The sequence below is a fragment of the Oreochromis niloticus genome, linkage group LG4 (assembly GCF_001858045.2).
Source record: "Oreochromis niloticus isolate F11D_XX linkage group LG4, O_niloticus_UMD_NMBU, whole genome shotgun sequence".
Lineage (NCBI taxonomy): Eukaryota > Metazoa > Chordata > Actinopteri > Cichliformes > Cichlidae > Oreochromis > Oreochromis niloticus.
In genome coordinates this window covers 34667065-34687761 of record NC_031969.2, presented here as the reverse complement: position 1 = coordinate 34687761, position 20697 = coordinate 34667065, and the positions used below count along the sequence as shown (strand labels likewise).

Below are 20697 nucleotides of genomic sequence, written 5' to 3'. Positions count from 1 at the left end.
CCTTCCTTTCAATTAAAATAACACTGCATCCATGCTTGAAAAGGAGCAGGAGCTGATGACTGAAAATATACATATCATACATCACTTTTAAACTACACAAATACATAATATCTCATTCTACACAGTTTATTTTTTATGTATTCATTCATTTGTTGAAAATATTTTCTTTTACATTGCAGTCGAACAGCTGTTAGTATTATAAATACCTTTCCATTAAATTAAATTGGTAGCTGGGATAGGCTCCAGCCTTCCTCCCACTAGAACCCATCCATCCATTCTTTTCCATTTATCCAGAGCGGGGTCGCAGGGGCAGCAGCCTAAACAGAGAGGCCGATACTTCCCTCTCCCCAGTTTATCCGGGGGAACACCAAGGCGTTCTCAGGTCAGCATATAATCTCTGCAGCGTGTCCTGGGTCTGCCCCGGGGCCTCCTCCCGATGGGAGGTGGATGGAGCCCAAAGCTGACAAAATGAGACGTTTGGAGGAAAAAGTACGCTGAGCGCAGTAATTGTGCTAAAGTTTGCTCAGCTGAAAACGTTTTCTTTCTTCAAAGATCCCTTTTGATGCTGTGGATTCCGAGCTACACAGAACGCAGCAGCAGCACGCACCTCTTGGCTTCTTTTCGGCGTACGGAGTCTCTCCTGCAAGTAACTAAGTACTTGTACTGGTACCTGTAGCTGCTCTGCGCTCCAGCTGCTGGTTTGTGCTGAAATCACGTGTCTGTGAGTGTGTCGTTGAACCTGCTGCAGGACAATGTCATGTTTTCTGTCCTCAGACTGACGTGAAACAGGAAGAAGACAAAGACACCAAACACACACAAAAACATAAACAATGACGTCACATGAAAGCGCTGTATAAAAGCAATTACAGGAAGTCAGCAGTTCTGTCAGCAGCTTCTCCTCAGGTCGTCAAAGCCTTTCGATCTTCAAGCTCCTCCTCCGTCCTCCTGCCTGTGGCCTCCATTAAAGGAGAGCTCACTTTATTTTCTGTTGCCTGGACTCCTCATCTCTGGTGGGAGGCCGAGCTGCGAGGAGGTGGTGAGGCCTGAACCAGAAAGTGATCGTTCAGGTCAATCATGCAGAGGGCAGCAAGAAGTGCTGCTGAAGGAAAGGACTTCCTGAAGGAGAGATCGGAATCTTGTTGTTAGTCGGTCCTGTCTCGAAGCCTCGAGCATCTCCATCATCATCTCCGAGTTCTGAAACCAGGCGCGATTAAAAGGTCTCAAGACACCGTCGTGATGGCTCAGAGCGACATGAATAAAACTGAACTGTGACAGCGCTCTGTGGCCCTGGTGGAAATATCACCTCACTGCATGGACACATCATCAGGCCGACCTGCAGCTGCCAGTGTAAGTTGGACTCGGACTGATGGGTGATGGACAGGTGTAGACATGGCTCTGGTGAGGAGGGCTCCTGGATTTGCAAGAACAGGCTGTTACAGATAACACCAGAGTCATACGTTCTTCCACGATGTTGGAGAACTCGAGCACGAGCCGGAAACCCAGAAAACCTCCTGTGTTCATCCCGGTCTGCTCCAGTCAGTGACAGGATATTTAGAATGTTCTGCTTTTAAATTTTATATATATGAGAGAGAGGGGTTGGGTGTCACTCCTCGACTTTGATTCAGAGGTTTTTACTAAAAGCAGCTGCAGACATTCATACTGACACATTTATGATTGTGTGTCTGACTCTGTGTTGATCTGTTTTAGGACTTTGAGGAAAGTGCTCCATAATTTGATTTTTTAAATATATAATTAGAGGAGAGAGGCCACAGCCAGGTGAGTGCAGGTGAAGTGACGCAGGAAAAGTCTGAATAAAACACGTCGAGCTGAATAAAGAGACACAGCTGAAAAACAAACCCATTGCTTCTTTATTAGTCATTTTACAGTAGTCACTCATACGTAGCTGCCTTGAGTTGGTCTTTTTGTGTCTATTTACCGTTTGTTCCAACATCTTCCTCTTTTTTTTTTAACATCAACACAATGGAAGAGTCATGGACAAAGTATAAAAAGAACCCAACAGAGGGAAAACAGGATAAAATGCCCCTTTTCACAACAAAAACTACATTTGGCAAAAGGTGAAGATGAAGATGATGATCCAGTGCATCTTTAAAAAAAAAAAAAAAAGGACATCAAACACCACATGATTCAGTTTTTACTAAGAGGAGAGCGCAGGTGTCCGACTCGAAAACAGTTTTCATTACTTAGCAATTATCGTCCAGTCACATTTGACCTCCTCATTTGTTGCTAGCTGAAGCGGCAGAGAGCATGCGAGGCGCCACCCCTACGAAAAAACAAAACAAAACAAAACAAGAAAAAAGAAAAAAAAAAAAAACCCCTCATCAAATAGAAAAAATAAAATATGTTTAAAAAAAAAAAATGACCCATTCATATGCTGACAGTTGATCTGGTGCGTTTATGGCACAACAAGGCGTCACAGGCGATTTGAAATTTACCCATAATACTTTTATTTCACAGCCGGTAGCAGCCCAAAGTCGACGCACTGCTGCAGGAAACACTGCGATACCTCGGCTGCAGCGCTGCAATATTCACTCATACCAACTAACAGAAGGTGCTGATGCTGCATTTTTTTCCTAAGAATTGAACACCGGCAACGGTTAACATATTTAAAACAAACAGCAGAAAATGACTAATAGCAGACAGTAAACAGTTACGATCATGTCCCCAGAAAGACGTGAACACTTTACTCTAAACCAAAAAGCTAACACCAATTAGCTTGAGAATGTAATCATTACAAAAAAAACAAACAAAAAAAACAAAAATATCAAACAAACAAAAACTAAACTTTTAGACCTGGTTAATCTTTTCCTCCACGTTTATTTTTCTGACCAAGTTCTGAATCAATGTTAGCTAAACCTCTGGGTATTTTAGCTCCTCTGAGCTAGCCTAAAGAATGTAGCCATTTTCCCGCTCATTTTCTTTTTTTAAACTTTAACAGTATCAGGTATTCTTACCCAGCCAACCCTAAACCTCTACAGCCTTTGCAGTTAACTTCAGCTAGTCTGATAAATCCAACCCTTTTCCTGCTTATTTTGGAATTTTCCTGACAAGTTTCAAAGCTAAAATTAAACAGAATTAGCTTGTTAGCTTATTGATAAATAAAAATCTCCCTAACAAAAAAAAAGTGTTTTGTTTTTTTTATTTTTTAGTTTATACTTTAATAATTTAGCTAGCTAAAACTAATTCTGTTATCTTTAGCTGTTATAAATTAACTTGACAAATTATTTCCTGCCCTCAGGTTTTAATATTCCTGTCCAGATTCTCATGTAAGTTCCAACATTATATTATTAGCTATTTTGCTCTATGCAATTTACTCAATTCTTTAGTTTTTATTTTTATCTTTAAAGAGCTAGTGTTAGCGTGTTAGCTGGCTAACAACAATAAATCCCTAAATTAAAAAGGGTCTTGTCGCTAATGTGGGTTAGCTAGAGGACGTTTTCACTAATTTGACGTTTTTTGTCCACTAGTTTTAATAGTCTGAGTGATATTTGAGCAGCGGAGGTAAAGCAGCACTGACTGCAGCTAACCAACTTGCCAGCTGGCTCAAGGCAATCCATTTACTCTAGTCTATCCTGAAAGTAAGTTTTAGTCATTAAAACCGCTGTGATTTGATCGGCCATTTGATGTGTCGCAGACGTGTACATCTTAAAATACAAACATCACAAAATAAAAAACATTTTGAACATCACCCTCCACCCACAGGAAACTCAGGCAGTTCACATACATCAAGAAAAATAAACCCAACAGTTACAGCTGAGCATCTGGACGTCATTTATGAAACATCTGTGCGACTTTATAATTGAAATTCCCTGCTTTTATCCATGGAAACATGAAAAAAAACAAAACAAAACTTTGCTCAAATACAACTGAATGCTTTTTCATAACTGACGCCCACAAGAAACGACCGAAGCCCATTTAAGCCAAGAAAACAAACGCTTCATGAATGAAACAACTTAAGACCCAAAGTCATCATCTTGATTTTCTCGGTCGCAACTACAGAGTGACTAAAATTAAGAAATAACCTGAGACGAGTCAAGAACACGACAAGAAACAAGATCAACTGATGGCAAATCATAAGAAAAACTAGGGATATGATAAAATAAGTCTATGCTAAATTAAGATTATTAAAACAAAAGCAAGATTATACACACACACACACACACACACACACACACACACACACACACAGGATTTATAAAACAAGTCCAGACGTGCTTCTGCAAACTCGATTTTGGACTGTTCATCCATGTTTTTCTTTTCCTGGCAGAAATAGGTTTCTTCAGCAAACAGATTCATATTTCTCAAAGTAATCTGAACGATGCAACGACAGGAAGCTGATCAAATGGAGTGTGAGCAGCCAGAAAACAGGAATGTCTCCAATCGGAGTGGATGGAAGCGCTGCTGTGGCACAAAATAAATAGAAAACAGAAAATCAAAGACAACAAATACTCCTGAGAAAACTGATGATTGATCAGAGGAAGCTGATCGAAGGTGATGGACACAAGTATAAAATCAAACAGGGATGATTGAGGCTCAGTTTCAAAAAGCGTGATCAGTCTGATCACGCACACGCTCAGAGGGAGGAAGAACACCTGAACACAACCCACACATGGCCAAAGGTCACCTGCGATACAGGAAACAGACTGCAATCCTTTGATAGTACCACATGTTCAGTTTGCAGCCTAGCTCGGCATGAGCACAGGAAGCATGGGGAGACCGCTAGTCTGGCCCCGCCTCCCACCAGTCCCAGCGGCGTGCAACTGATCGAGCGGGCGGAGCTACAGAAAGGTTTTTAAATCAGCACTGATCCCCGCTTCACCTTCAAAACTGATTTCCACCATGTTCTTCCACAGCTGTTGTTTCCGGGGCGACCGAGGACGAGGTCTTGGAGCAAACATGAAATATTAGGAGCTGTAGGACGGCTCCTCGTGGACGCATCGGTACATTTAAAGCAGCTAAGACACGGCTGTCCTTATGTCGTCAGCTGACGGAGGTTGCCTGCGCACCGAGGGAAGCTACGCCTCCGTTTTGACTGCAGAAGATTTCGTCACGGTTTAGGAACTTGGAGGGCCTGCCGGGGCGTAACAGGAAGTTGGCACTGTTTCGCCCGGTGATGGGACTCTTGTGTTTTATGAACACGCTTCCACAGCCTGCTCAGACTGACTGTAGGTTAAACTGAGCCCAGCGAACACGGACTTCTGCTCCATCGTGGTGTTTGTAGTACATTCATCATGGTCTCGTTAAAAGAAATGGGCTCCACAATAGAAAATGTGTCTGTGCTGCCTGAAGGAAGCTGCAGAGCAGCAGCAGAAATCAGTGTTACGAAAACGACACTCGAGGTTCGCCTACGTGAACAACCCAATACAAGCGACCCGTCAGCAGGAATCCATCCCTCGCCATTTTCCCTCTGGTTCCTTCCCAGCGTCGGTCGGTCACGGTGACGCTACAGCCAACGCCTGAGTCGTGGACGGTGTGTTGGACCAAACCAAACCAAAGTTTTTCCAGTGACAAACTCTTTCTGATCTTTTAGGCAATTAATCGATTCATACGCACTCAGCTGTTTGTATTTACAGAGGAGTCATCGGTGAGGTTAGAGGTCAAATAGAAAAAACGAAACTAAATCAGCGATGACCTGCTGTGACCATGTTTAAGTCTTTACTCAAATCACGGCAAACTTTTGGAGAGAGAAACCACAAGAGGTGCCAGAAACAGTCGATTGATGGAAGTTTCTGCCTGAATTTGAGTCACTTGGCAGCTCGAGCGTCTGAAATGTGAAGAGTTCGTCACGTTAAATAAACCAAGTTCAGTAAAGGTCAGTCTGAATGAACTTTGACGGTCGATGGATTTGTGGTCTGTGCAGAGGAGGACATGAAAAGTGTAGTGTGAGGTCGGTGACGCTTCAGGTGAGAAACACGAAAATAAAGGCGGATGATGCTGTGAGACAGGAAGCAGAGGGAAAGCTTGACCTGCACAGACGGAGCGCGGCGTGTTCGCTTGACGAGCAGCTGACCGGCTGATCGGTCGCAGGGTGGAAGGACAGAAAGGAAGGAGATCGGGGAGTTTAAGGAGGTGTGGGATGATGGTTCAAAGGTCAGGGGTCATTTACAGTAACCCTACAGATATATACACACACCCAAATTATACAGAGAACAAATATATACATGCTCAGGGTTTCTATTTTTAACTATAACCAACAACTTTTTCCCAAAATACGTCCCTCCTCCTCTTCCAGTGTCAGGAGCAGTGCTGCACAACTCCTCCTCCTCCTCCTCACCTGTCTGTAGTGTAATGAGGAGCGAGGCTGGGCTCGCAGGCCACCTGGACTCGAGTGTCACATGACATGAAGGCGGACTTTAGCTGTTCTTTAGCAGCGTTCTGTCTTCAGGAGGACAGGAGGAGGAGGCGGCAGGCGTGGAGGAGGATGTAGCGGCGACACTGGTGGTGGTGGTAGCAGAGGAAGAAGATGAGGAGGAGGTGGCGGCGTGGGAGGGGAAGGAGAGCAGCTGTCCGGTCTCAGAGGAGAGGAGCGAGCAGGAGCGCAGGTCGACCGTCTGCAGGGAGGTGCAGCGGCGCAGCAGTGGGATGGACTGCTCCGTCACCTTAACACAACCTAGAAAACACACAGACAGGTGAGGCGGAGCAGCAGCACAGGTGGAGCAGGACAACGGCGAGACTCAGACGTCGCTTACCTGCCAGGTTGATGTGGGTGAGGCTCTCTCTCAGGGGGGAGATGTGGGAGGTGAGCGTGTGCACCGTCTGGTCGGTGATGTTCCCGCAGTGACTCAGGTCCAACTTGGCCAGGTGAGGAACGTAACGCACCAGCAGGCGGGACGACACGTCCGTCAGGTCCAGACCCGCCAAACGCAGCTCCGTCACATTGTGGAAACGCCCCGCTCTGGTTTCCCCGTGGGCTGCAGGGCCAATCAGAGAGCAGAGAATCAAACACGTGATAACCTCAGAGCCTTTGTGCAGGCAGAGGTTTTCCAATGTGGGTGTCTCACCTGTCCTGGTATCAGGTGGGGGCGCCAGCAGCTCTCTCAGGTGAGAGTCTTTGAGGTCCTCAACTCTGCTGAGGTCCAGCAGCTTCAGGCAGGGGCACACGGCCTGACACAGAGCGGAGACCGCCGCCCACGGGCAGCCCGACACATTCAGCTCCAGCAGACCTGAGCGGGACAGAAGACACAGGTGAGACTCGCAGGTGAAAGGTGGAGCCGCTCGCTGCCTCACAGGAAGGAGGGAAATGGCTCCAGTGGGAGGTTTCAGGAGTATCACGTGACCTGGTTTGACCAATAAACCTTACACCATCAAGTCCAAATGGAAACCATGGCAACTTGTAACAGGGTGTGGGCAGGTGAGCTACACCTGTGTGAGGCCTTGAAAACAAGCCTTCAGATTCGGCTCTATTTGCCGACCCACAGCGTGAGCGGATGAATACGAAGTTGATTTGGTAAGATGGGGATCCACAGCAGTTATCAGAATCAAAGTGTTTTTATAATTAAAGTTCCCCTCGCGCTTCAGTCTTCGTGTTGTGTGTTGGGGTAACGTGTGTGTGCAGTGGGTGGAGGTGGCGGGCACTGTCACCTTGCAGGCGGTTGATGAGCCACATCAGCTGTTTCTTGGAGATGTTGGTGTAGCCCAGGTTGAGGGAGACGGGCTGCCGGCGGATGATGCCGCTCAGCATGGGGGGGGTGATGGAGCGCTGCCGGCTCAGGTCGATCTGAGTCCACAGCCTCTTATCGCAGCACCTGGGGGAGGGAGAGACCACAGCTTTAGTCCGCAGGGTCGACAACCGTGGAGGTTAGACTAAAGGAAAGCCAGAAACTCCTTTTGTCCCCACACCGCAACCTTCCACGCCACCAGAGATACGGCAGTATATGTCGACCCAACGTGTAGTTACCCGCAAGGCTCACGTCAGGTTACGTGGAAGGTTGCAGCGTGGGATTAAAACAGGGCTCCGGTTATGGCGTAAGCTACGACGCAGAAGCACAAGTCATGTCTACAGCGAGACGCATCGACCTGGAAACCCAACCCAGACGGGATGAACTCGGACCTACCATTGTTCTCCAGCTCTGATCGAAGCGAGTCCACTTTTGTCTTGTAAAAGTGCAACTGTAGCCCCCCTACTCGAGTACCACCTAATGTGTGTGGTTGTCGTCATAGAAACACGGCCGAGGGTCCCATGACGTAGTGAGAATGTGACACGAACGCTACAACAAAGGTGGATGTTAAGGCGACGATATACCTGCTGCTGGGTCTGCGGCTAACACGCTGTCGTTTTGGCAGTTTTGATTTCGTGAAACAGACGCCAGTGACCAGCCAATCGGTGGCGTGCAGTCTGACCATGTCACATTTTAGTACCTGCTCTGATCGATCCAAGTAGGGGGTAAAGGCAAAGTGTACATGGACCCATCAGCTTCATGACTTTAATTATTGATAAATTTAAACTGCATGATTCCTCAGACTCCGCCTCTTATTCTTATAGCGTTTTATTTTATTATTTTTTCAACTGTGGACCTGCAGAAGCTTCATTATTATTGGCTGGTTTTAATAATTAGCTTTTAAACCCAATCAGCAGCAGGCGTGCTCGGGTTTCATCGGAAGCTACAGCGGCTCTGACAGGCCATCGTACGAGACCCCGCCCCCTCGCACCCGCCCCCTCGCACCCATAACCTCATAGTGACTCACCAGCGGCTCCAGGTGCGGCAGACCCTCATGCAGACGCAGAGCTCTCTGTGACTCAGGAAGGTGAAGACTCGCAGCCACACGTCCCGTGTCATGATGTGGGCGGTGCCAGAGTCCAGCGGCAGGCAGCTGGGCTCGGGGCACGCCGGCGGGGACGCACCAGGTGCCTCTCCATCTGCACAGGGCGGGGAGGCGAGGGCACGGCCGGCGGGCTGCGCTTCATCATCTGAGAGCGAGGGCCGAGGCGAGACGGCTGCGAGCAAGGGGACGCTGCCATGGTTGACATCATGAGTCCACTGGCCCCGCCCCCCCGCCGTTTGAGGTGGGGATTGAGGAGGTGGTGCTGTTTCTAGACGTCTGGTTCTTGTTGTTTCGAATCTTGTTGCCACGGCTGCCGCTACCTTTGGTCCCACCCGCTCCGCCCCCGCCGTGTCTGTGATTGGTCAGAGCTCCGCTGGTGTTCTCCTTCTCCCCGCCCCCTCCTCCCCCGTGCCTCCACGTGTCCGTCCATTGCGCGCCTCCTGCCCGTTGCTGCGCTGTTTCCCCGTGAAGCTGTCGTGCTGCGAGGACGGAGCCATCTGACTGGAGGACAGCGGCGAGGGCGGGGGCAGGGAGGCGGAGTTTTTCCTGGTCCTGTCCAAAGTGGGCGTGTCCTCATCCTCTCCATCCATCAGCCCACCTTTGCGTCCCCTCTGAGGCAGCCCCGCCTCCCCTCTCCGACGGGACTTGTCTCCCCCTGCCTGCTCGTCCTCCCGCTCGTCCTCCTCGCCCCTCCCTCCCTCCCCCTCCGACTCCTCGCTGGCACTGAAGCCGAGCTCGGCCAGACGCCGCTCCCTCTCCCTTCTCTCCCGCTCCGCCCGACTGCCGCTGCTGTAGACGACGGGAGGGGGTGGGGCTGGCGAGGACGATGACGGGGAAGACCCTCCCCCTGCTCCCCCCTCAAGGAGTCGTCGGAGTCAGACTCCGAGTCAGACTCTGAGCTGGAGGACGAGGAGGAGGAGGAGGAGGGCCGGCGCTCCAGCATGCACATCCTCTTGAATCGCTCCAGTTTCTCTCTGTGATGGGAACGCTGGTCAGCGCTTGACGTCCCGCCCACACCGCCGCCTCCTCCGGGCTGTGAGGAAGATGACGTGGAGGAGCCCTGCGCCCCTGAGACTCCGCCCCCAGAGGAGGAGGGGCCATTGGACTCTGCTGCCTCCTGTTTGGGTTTCTGATGAGAGAAAAGACAACACGTCAGAGAAAGTGGGCGGGTAACCAAGCCCAATGACATCATGTGGGTTAGCAGCAAGGTTATTATCGTTAACTAAAACTAACGAAATAACGAAAACTAGAAGTGAAAAAACATTTTCGTTAACGGAAATAAAAATAAAAACAAAAAAAGGAAAACTAACTAAAACTGTAATGAGTGTTCACAAAACTAAAATTAACTGAATTTATAGCAAAAATGTGTTTAGTTTTCGTTGAAGTGTGCGTGTCATACAATAGTCAAGGGTGAAAATTAAGTTTAGTTTCCAGGTTTTTTTCTTGCTGTGTCTCATTATGCCAGCAGGTGGCAGTACGTTAGTCGAGTCGTCTGTGTCGCTGCTCCGTCCACACGCAGAATCATGTCAGGAAAAGTCTGGAGAAAGCGCCAGAGTCCAATTTGGGATTACTTTGAATATGACTGTGTTTTGGATAAAGCAAGTGTCTTGTAGTGGAACGAGACAAATTATGAGGGACATTTCTAAAAGGAAGAAAATCCCACAAACCTTAAAGTGCACTTGAAAAGCTCACACAAGAAGGCTAACCTAGCTTACCTTGAGAAGGTAAGGGAGCACGCCCAACCCTCATCCCCAGAAACAGAAGCTAACCCCAGGCAAGGCAGCGTGATGCATCCCGAGACAACAGGACTGGGATATCTACATAACTGTGTGAGTCAATTGCCTTCAAAAGGTTTATCAGTTCACTTGAACCAAAATTACGAACACCCGGTGCTGCAAGAGTTAATAGTCTCATTGGGGCCAAGATATACATTTTATAGTTGCCTGGTATCAATGGTTGTTCATCTGCCTTTATTTATTTATTTATTTAAAGAACCCATAGGTGGGAATGTGAGTTGTCTGTCTCTGCGTGTTAGCCCTGTGACAGACAGGCGACCTGTCCAGGGTGCAGGGTATGGTAGCTGGAATAGCAACATACCCAAGGATAAGCAGAAGAGCATGACTGATATGATGAAACTGGGATTTTGTTACACTTAATTATTGCAAACACAACTAAAACTATAACTGAAACTAAGGATTTTCAAAAAAATAAAAACTAAACTAAACTAGCAAACAATTAGTAAAAACTAATTAAAACTGATATAAAATTGAAAATCTGAAGTCAAAACTAAATAAAAATAAAAACTAATGAAAATTGTAAAACTATTAAAACCCTGGTTAGCGGTGGATGTCGTACCTTTTTCAGGCGTTTTTCGTGGCCTCCTTTCATCTGAGGAACAAACAGGAAGCAGATCGATAACATCAGTAGTGTCATTAACAGCAGTTTGGAGAGGGAGCTGTAAACTGGCTCCTCCTCCATTCATGCTGTGCTTAAATCTGAGCACATTAAATATCTCAGATAAATAATCTATAATCAACTCTGTGACTCGTTCAATCTGATTTTAAGGTCACCTTCTTCTTGGGCCCGCTGTCCGCAGGCAGCTCTTTCTCCTTCTTCCTCTTGTGCCCGCCCTCCTCCGAGGTGGGTGGGGCTTTCTTTTTAGGAGGTGGGTCATCGGTGAGCTTCCACCGGCCCACCTCACCGTTATCCAGCCTGCGTTTGCCCGAGCCATCCGCCTGGTCCTGCACACAAACAGAAGCAGGGCTCAGTCTATCCGAGCGCACCGCTGCCCCGAACCGGTCCCCTGTACTGGTCCCACTCTCACCTTACTGGTTTTGCCCTCCTTGTGGCACTTCGGACACTCCCAGCAGTTCGGGATCTCGTCGTTGATGATTCCTTCAGCTTTGCCCATCTGAGGACAAAAGGCAGCACACATCAGCACATCTGGAAACATCAGGAAGAGCAGCAAGCGGCTGCAGAGGAGGAGATGCTAGCAGCTCGACACGACTGTGGGTCATGTGACGGAGCCGCTGCAAGGAAATATCCTCAGTTTGAAGTTACAGCGACTAATTTTCACCACGTCAGCCGATTCAGACAGCTGAGGCCTGTTTTCTTCTCCCAATTCCAGCGTAATCTGAGCTACGGTGGCTGCTGCTGGACAAACTTAGTCGGCCAAATACAATAAATTCAGACCGTACCCCATAAATGCTGCTGTGTGGACCAGATCCTGATCCGCCCCGAGTGTTTTCCGGTCTGTGGAAGGCCGTCAGACACCGTTATGTGACATTTAAGATGTTGGTGGCTCTGACAGAATATTTATCATTTATCATTCATTTAATGAGTTTTTTGGAAGTTGTAATTACACTGTTATATGCACATTCATGCGCGCCACATGTTACTCACGTCCTGATCGAGCCAGGGAACTTTTGCTTGCTATTTGAATGTACTTAACCTGATCATGTGACCAGTGTGCAGCTGCTGAACACTTACAAAGTTACACAGATTAAACTTCTGCTGAGTCACCGCTGCTGCTGCTTTCAGTGGACTCACTCTGAGTCAGGAAGTGTGTGTGCACCTCTGTTTGGTTTGTTAGTGTGGATTAATGCTGCCGCACACACCGATGGAAAGCCATCAATCTCAGGCCTGCACAGCAGCCACAGAGGGCAAGCCGAGTGAAACCAAAAGATAAAATGAAGAGCGATCATTTCCAGATCCAGGTTTCTGTTTTCAGGACAGTAAGAAGCCCGGCTCCACCTCAGTGTGTGCAGTGTCTGCACTCCAGCAGCATGCTGTGTGTTTGCACGCTGATGATGTGCAGCCCGAGTCTCAAACATCTGGATGTGAGTCAGTCTCTGTGTCGAGCACAGACCTCCGTCCTCGTTCGCAGCTCTGAGAGCTCTGCTGCATCGACCCAGTTTCTCCTCAGCATCATTAAACTTTCATTCACAGGAAACAAACCGGCGTTTCAAAGTAAAAGCCCTTTCCAGGCAAACTGACCTTGAGGCAGCTGGGGTGGATGATCTCGTTGCAGATGGTGCACTCCATCAGCGAGAGGCTGAACTTCTCATCCTCTGAGTCCACCGTGTCCTCCTTCCCTGCCTCTCCACACGCAAAGCACACAGCTGTGTGAGGCAACACCGGCTACAGACAGGTGAGACAGACAGGTGAGACGTGTACGGGGGGGGTAAAAACAGAAACATGCTGACAATTTGAATAAAGACGTGGATGCAGATGTTTTGGGAGGCGAGTACGTGAACAAACCACACAAAGCTGAAACCTTTGGAGCTCTAATGTCTGCTCCTGCTTCCTAATCAAACAGCAGAACTGAACATCTGTCAGAGAAACATCTGGATCTCAGAGCAGGTCGATCAGGCCCACAGGTGAGGGGCAGACTCCTTCCTGTGACTTTAAGACCCTCCTGACCTGCTCACGGCTCAGTCGGGATCTGATTGATCGATGAAGAGTTCTTCTTCTGCACATCCTGCAGGTGGGCCGTTCCCCTCAGGGCATTCATCTGGCTGCTCTGGCCTCCAACACTGTGCGGTTATTGATCCGAGCGCAGAATCGTGGAGTTCTGCTGTGATTGGGTCTGTAGCCTGTGCTGTTTTCATCCAAACAGAAGCCGAGTCTACAATCTCACCTCGTTAGTCGAGCAGTGACCCTCGGCTGGATCGCATTTTGCTTTTTTAAAAACATGATCATGCACCTTTCAAACTTTTAAAAGTTGAGCAGGAATGAAGAAACAAGCAGATCACCAAAGGTCAGCAGCACAGACGCATGATCCTATTTTATTTTCGTGTTTCACGTACTCAGAAACGACAGATTTTTTTTGTGTGACGGTCAGAAACACCAGGAGAACGATTCACACACCAAACCCACGGAGGGTGGTCGACCCCAGACCCAAACCTGCGGTCTGAGGCCTCAAACAGCTCGCGATGACTTAAAGAGGCGATGAGCTGCAGGTCGCCAGGTCACTGCTCGTCCTCAGTGAGGCAGCAGCAGGCAGAACACCTGCAGCTGCTGCTCCTCATCCTCTCAGCAGACACCGGGGGGCGTCTCTGCTCCTACTGAGGGAGCAAAGCAAGGAGCATCATCCTAACCTGCACCCTCCTCCTCCACACAAAGCTCCAACAACACATAAATAAATCTCCATCGATGTGAGCCGCAGACCGTCTCACTCTGTGTGTGTGTGTGTTTTAAGCATCTCTGTGAAATGGCAATGGATCAAAGCCAACTCGCTCTCACTCACAGTGCCAGCAACCATCTCTGGTTGCCACGGAAACCCAGCATCGTCGCCCGCTGGGCTCTTGGCTGATGCTATTTGAAGAATCGACACACAGAAAGAAGAATACAGCACATCTTCAGCATGTGCGCACACACACCTGTGCATGGGTCGCGTTCTTGCCGTCAGGGACAGCAGCAGGTGTAATGGAGGACCGTGTTGACATGGAAACCTGTTTAACCGTTACTCAGACTGCAGATCTGAGCATAAATGAGTGGACGGGTTCCTGCAGTGTGATTTTCATGAGCTGAATGTTTCTGGATGATGGAGCGCTGCTGAGACCGAACATGCACGTACACTGCAGCTAACACGCCTCCGTGATCTGCTCAGTCACATGCTTCTGACACTTTCTCCTGATAGCAAACCACTGAGCTGGGTTTGACTCCAGCTGAGGGTTTCAGAGGTCAAAGGGCATAATATTCATCAATCATTGCTTCATATCAGTTGAAGCCACAGTGGTACCTGATTGTACGGAGCCTGAGGTCCCACTGCGGAGGCTTACCTGCAGACGAACTGAACCTGAGCCTGATCTGACAGTCTGTGGGAGGGGCTTTCTCGCTGGCCGGTGTGCCAGCGGTGGCGAGGACCGCTGAGCGAGCCCTGCGAGATTTGACGCGTCTCCTGCTGGTTTGCGTAGGTCACGCGTTACTGACATGTTTGGGCTGGATGATCCAAAGCTAAAAGCACAGGTCACCCTTCAGTCTGCGAGCCGCACACATTCCTGTTTTCTCGGAAGGTTTTTGCTGGACGGCACGCAGCTGCAAACATCAGCCCACGGTGACCGTGTGTGACAGAAGCATGTGCACTTGTCACACAGTCACACTGTGACTGTTACACACAAACATTGTCAGCGTTAAACAAGACCTCTGTGTAAGAGCTTTCTGAGGGACGTAGGTCAGACAAAGAAGACTGATTCTGAACTGAATCATGCAAAGCTGCTGTGTAGAGTCTAACAATGAGGGTCTGTAATGTATTTTTAATCTTCCTCGGTTCATTTTAAGGTCAGTGTGGTTCATGTTTAGGTTACAGTCTCGGCGTCTGCTGTCATGTCGTGTGTGCGTCTCACCGCCGTGCACTGTCTCAGGAGGCAGGACTGCTTCATGCGGCCGGGCCCACCGAACTTCTTCATGTCCTTGCAGAAGTGACACTCGCCGCACTCCGTCCTCATGCAGGCCTGGCAGCGCCGACACCGCGTCCGCCTGCGCCTCGCCCCCCCGCCGGCCCCCCGCCCAGCGACTTACTGCCCGACATCACCGAACAAGTCAGCTGGAACCAGAGAGAGAGAGGACAGACATGAGCATGTGGGACAGCAGCAGACGATCCCTGTGGAGGTAAAAACGTTTAAAGCATGTAGATAAACCCCTCACAACACCTGTTTCTAACTCACCTGTTTCAATCGTATTAAGGCTTGAAGTTTGCATTATTAGGGGCGTGGTCTCTTTGACTGACAGGCTGTCTGTTAGCTTTACCTGAACTGGACCTCTGAACTGTGTTTGTGCTGTCAGAGCCTTTTAATGACATCATCATACCAATAACGTCACTGACAGCTGATTAACATCTGGACTCATCAAGACGCTTTTTTAAATCCAACAAACACTTTGTTGGATTCCTGAAACGTTACAGATGGACTGAAGTCCATACGTCATACGTGTCATTAAAGAGGTTTAAATGGCTGGAACAGAATATGTCTCTCACAAAATGAAAAATAAAATCAGCAGAAACTCGTCTGAGGTTCAACAAAAGCAAAAACATTTTTCATATCATAAGCACCCAGAAAGTCATGTAATTAACTGGTGATTTGAATGCGACTGGTTTAAAACACCCTCTGAGTCTTGAGTATTTGAATGTTTATTAGTTTTTGGATGTTTCTGCCTGTGTTGTCTGTCAGGATGACCTCACACTGCAGATCTGGGCTCTGACAAGGCCCATCCAGGTGTGCCTTCCCTGCACTGGCAGTGTGTCACGCTGGAAATGAGCTCAACCCATGACAGAACTTCCACCGTGCTTCACAGGAAACGGTCAGGTACGAGGACTGGAGTGACTCAAGACTTTTGCACAGCACGGGGTAAATCAAAGCTGGATTTACGCTCAGTGTTGAATCTGCGGTGCAGCCTACGCGGCCGCCCGCTGCAGCCGCCATTTGTGCGTGCTCCGCCCGCACTGCCCTGCAGTTTCACCAAACACAAGTCGGCCCTCCAGCTGACTCGAAAAATGGCAGCAGAAGCAGCCAGAAGGGAAGTGGCAGACCTCAACAGCCAATCACAGTCGCTCTGTAAGAAGGCGGCCGTCAGGTTACGGAGCCAATTTAACGCAGTTTAAACCTGATGAACACGCCTCCCTCTCCTCCTCCTGACTGATACTGACTATTGATCAGGTTCAGCTGATCGATAACCAGAAGGAGCCATTGGTTGTTGGTTTTTTTTTCCTTTTCTCACGTGGCACAAAAAACATTTTATAAGAATAAAACCAAAACGCCAACATGCAGCTGACATGCTGTTCGCAGCAGCCTCACGGCGCTGCTCGATTAATTAATCGTCACTTATGTGGTTGATGTTAACAACATTTCACTGTGTGGACAGACGCGATTGATCTCTGTACCTTTATTATTTTTAAAGCAACTGTTAAGCTTTACACTTTGTTACAGTGACATTAATTTGATATTTTATTGTATAAACCCAGTCGCACTAAAAGTGGCTGCAGAGCATTAAAACACATATTTGCTCTAACGGATAATTACTTTCAAAAAGCTTCCTCTGTGTAAACGATGATCAGTTCAGGGTCTGGTGCACGCATTTGTGGAGCAGTGTCAGCTGTGCCGAGGTCACTTCCTGTGGACTGGAGTGTGTGTTACAAATAAGCCGTAAACATCTGGCAGTCTCAGGTTATGTTCTCTTCATCCTTGACTTCAAACTGTTCAGTTCGTTGGTAAAAACAATAAAACTTTCTGGAGTCAGAGTTCAAAGTTCACCGCGGGGAGACCAAGAACACGCTCCTCACAACAACTCTAATCAGACACTAGAATCCCCCTCAAAGCTGATTATGAGCGGCCTCGGTATGAGCAGTGAAAGGACTCGACAAAACCTGTTTTATATAAATCTGCTGCACCTGCTTTCCCATCAGGTAAAGGTGAGTGCACAGCAGCTCACCTGCGGACAGTTTATTTTGTTCCAGTGAGACAAGAACTTCCTGGGGTTTGAGGGGCAGAGTGTAAGGCCATAAAGTGCATCTTTGCAGGTTTACAGTTGCATAAATCCAACAGGGACACAGTGTTATTCCAAAAAAGATGCAAAGTAAAAGAACCAAAAACAGCAAGCAGCCCTCTGCAGAGCAGCCACATGCTTAAAGAGTCAACATTAATATTTAAACCTGTTAGGTGGAACTCGACCTACTGACATCACTAAGAGACCGGGTCTGCTTAATTATCAGGTCCAAATCCAGGTGTTTTTAAATCCAGGTGTTTTGGTTGAACAGGCTGCTGAGCCTGCTCTGAACCTTCACTGTGTGTTTCTTTCACGTTACTTAGAATATTTATTGTATTTTCTGGGTATTCTTGCGGCTGCTGTAGTCTCAGAGTGCCTGTCAGTAATCAAGGGAATACTATTCCTGACATTAAAGCATGAAAACGGAGAGGGTGAAGCAATCCTGCTTCCTGTGTTTAGCTAACATCCCAGGATCGTTTTCACCAGCTTCCTCCTTCCAGGCCAGCACGAGCCCACAGAAACACCTGTATTAGAACATCACCTGAAACGCGATTTTCTAATTAAACATGTGACGGAAACAGAGGCTGGCTGCAGCTAACAGCAATAATAATGAAGATGCGCATCTGGCACCGTTTGGAGATAGCCGCTAACAGCTAGCAGCTATCCCGTCACAGTCACCTACAGCCAGCCTGGGCATACCTGCCCCGACCACACACCTGTACATACCGTCTGCCCCGTTAATTACCTAATATCACACGTAGGAGGGCAGCCCCCCTTCCCTTCCCCTCCCCTCCCCTCCCCAGCCTCTCCTAAAACATTAACGTTAGGCGTGCTAACACGCTAGCACGCTAGCAGCCCGTCCGCCCCCTCCAGCAGCTTCCTCTTTCACGCTGTCCCCGCTCCGCAGCTAGCTGCCGGACAGGTGTAGGTGAACAGACCCGACCCTCACGCACCCTTCCCCGCTCACCTCTCTGAATCAGCTCGCATGCTCCTGGGTCGCTCATTAGAATCGGTATCCGCCAACAATCAGCCCACGTTAGCCCGTGCTGAGCGCAGCTAGCCGTCCGCTTCCTTGTTTCTTCGCCCGCCGCTGCTTCATGCGCGTGCCATCCCGCTGGCTGCCGCTGGCTCCGGTTCTCCGGGCTGGCCTGCCTGAAGGACCGCGGTGGTCTAACTGTGTCGATAGAGAACGGATGGATATCGGTGAGGCGGAGGGCGCAGTCGTGCCCATTCACTCCCCTCTGCGTCCGCCTCTCTCTCTGCACTCGGTCCGCCTCGCTCTCCCCCCCGCAGCGCGTTCCGCGTGCTCCGCGGCTCTTCCTCCCGAGGGGCTCCAAAACACACACAACGGCCCGTTCCCGCCGCAGCGCGGCGCTTTCAACGCGTTCCCGGTGATACTCCTCCGCACGAACTAGGCCCGTTCGCCGCCGTAGGCTGGGAAAGCAGCGCCGCGCGCGGCTATTGTTCTGCGACTCTATTGTGTGGCGCGAGGCTGCGGTGCTGCGCGTGATTCGGTTCAGTGTCGTGAATCGGCCGGTGGCTCGCGGGACGTTTAACCCCGCATTGATGACATCATGCAGGTGACCGCAGAGCCCGCGCGCTGCTTCAGCCTCGGACAGAGACGGAAAATAAAATAAATAAATAAATAAATAAACCGCTAAATAAAATATAGGCACAGACGATATACACGCCCCGCCTCTCCGTGCCACGTCACAGTGCGGAGGGCATTGTGGGACTTGTGGTTGTCCCGCTTTCCCCCAAAAAAGCGTCAAGCTAAAATGTTTTTTAGCACACACAAGACATTTGAAATGTAATAGAATATAGAGATCAGTAGAATCCAGAAGAAAATGAAATTAAAGGTAAAAAAGATTAAAAAATGCAGCAAACACATGCACATACATGTTGGTGCAATAAAAATGAAATCAATCAACAACTAAAACATGCTGGTGAATAATTTTACAGCTCATAAAAACCGAGATTTTTATTTTTATAAAGAAACACAACAGCGCTGATTCTTGTGTTCACCACAGGGTTTATTCACAATACCGGTATGTCTTATAAATATTTTATTCCATAAAACACGTTTCATTTTTCGTTCCAGCTTTACATTAGATTTGATTTACTGTGTCATTTTTTCCCAGTGCATGTCTTCTGTTTTTATTATTTACTGCCATAATTTTACATTTGACTGTGGTCACTGTCTGCTGTATGAACAAAGTCATGTGATGTGTGGAGTACTGTTCTATAAAGAGAATGAAGCCCGTGAGTGACCTTCTTCTGTGGATTCAGACACTCGGTTATAAACATTTCCTCAGAGGGCACAGTGGCTCTGTTGAAAGTGGATCTGTGATCTGAGCTCCAGCTCAAACCTGAAGGTTCACGTCTGTGACGACGAGCTCTGCTGATGGTGTTCTGACTGAGTGACAGCCAGCTGGACGTTTCCTGGCATAAAAACGGGATTTATGCTGATGTTTGCTGAAGCTGACCCAACTGTGTTTATTTGGTCCCGAGTTTGTAGAAGTCTGGGTTGGAAGCATAACTCACAGATGCTGGGACTCCTCGCTGTAATAACTGCAGACTACACTGAATCATCACACTGCTGTTTTTTATTTACAGTGTTTTTAGTCTACCTGCACTTTCTTGGTCACATCCACCTGGATCCAAACTGTCAGCAAAAGGTCAATGTTTTAAATTCCACCTTCCCCTGTGCTGCCATATCAACCCCACCTGTACTTACAGGCAGACAGTTATGGGACTCTGATTTAATACGAGCAGACTGCACGAAAAACTAGTTTTATTTTTGCAAGGCTGAATTTCTGCAGACTGCAGCAAAGGTGAGCACAGCCAGCATGAGCCTCACTGACTCACCTCAGGCTGATTCTCAGTTCAGAGACATGAAGTTGACTTTTAGATGAACGTCCTGCAGAGTCTGTCTCGGCATGCTTGGTTCGGCTCTCCAGCCTCAACATGACACTGATGTACACATGCATGGATCAGCAACCACAAGCCAATAACATAACTTGTGATTCTGCATAACGAGTGCTTTTACTTTGTCTGCTTTCAGGACACGTGCCGTCTCCATTCCTGTCCGCCTTGAACAGCTTCAGCTTCGGGTCACGACCCCTACAGCTTCAGAAGGAAGAGGGTAACTGCATGGAGCACCTGTCCTGAGACAGGAAGCCTACACGTCCACATCTCCACCGGGCTGAACTGGAACAGCAGCACAGAGGCCGGAGGTGCTGAGCACGCTCTCCTCCCTCACTGAGGAGACAGCTGTTCATCACAAACACCTTCAAACTCATGTTCAGGTGCTTTTCATCACTTTTGTTGAACCCAGAGTTTTTAAAGCTGGGTTTACCTGCCTGTGGCCCCCTCACTCTCTCCAGCAGCGCCCAGACCATCTCCCGATTGTTTTCTTCTGGCACCAGTGGACTT

The 20697-nt window shown here is 48.5% G+C and overlaps 1 protein-coding gene across 1 annotated transcript; it reads right to left on the bottom strand.

Annotated features, from left to right (window-relative positions):
* Window positions 1–1845: 1845 nt before the first annotated feature.
* On the bottom strand, window positions 1846–20663 carry fbxl19 (F-box and leucine rich repeat protein 19). The gene is given in 19 exon segments (XM_019357532.2): window positions 1846–6628; window positions 6708–6929; window positions 7020–7181; window positions 7600–7763; window positions 8704–8854; window positions 8857–8994; window positions 8997–9177; window positions 9180–9618; window positions 9651–9910; window positions 11137–11169; window positions 11352–11522; window positions 11606–11692; window positions 12778–12921; window positions 15129–15301; window positions 18230–18872; window positions 19893–19927; window positions 20312–20385; window positions 20448–20535; window positions 20621–20663. Coding segments are annotated over 19 exon segments (3465 nt in total). The 3' UTR covers window positions 1846–6371.
* Window positions 20664–20697: the final 34 nt, after the last annotated feature.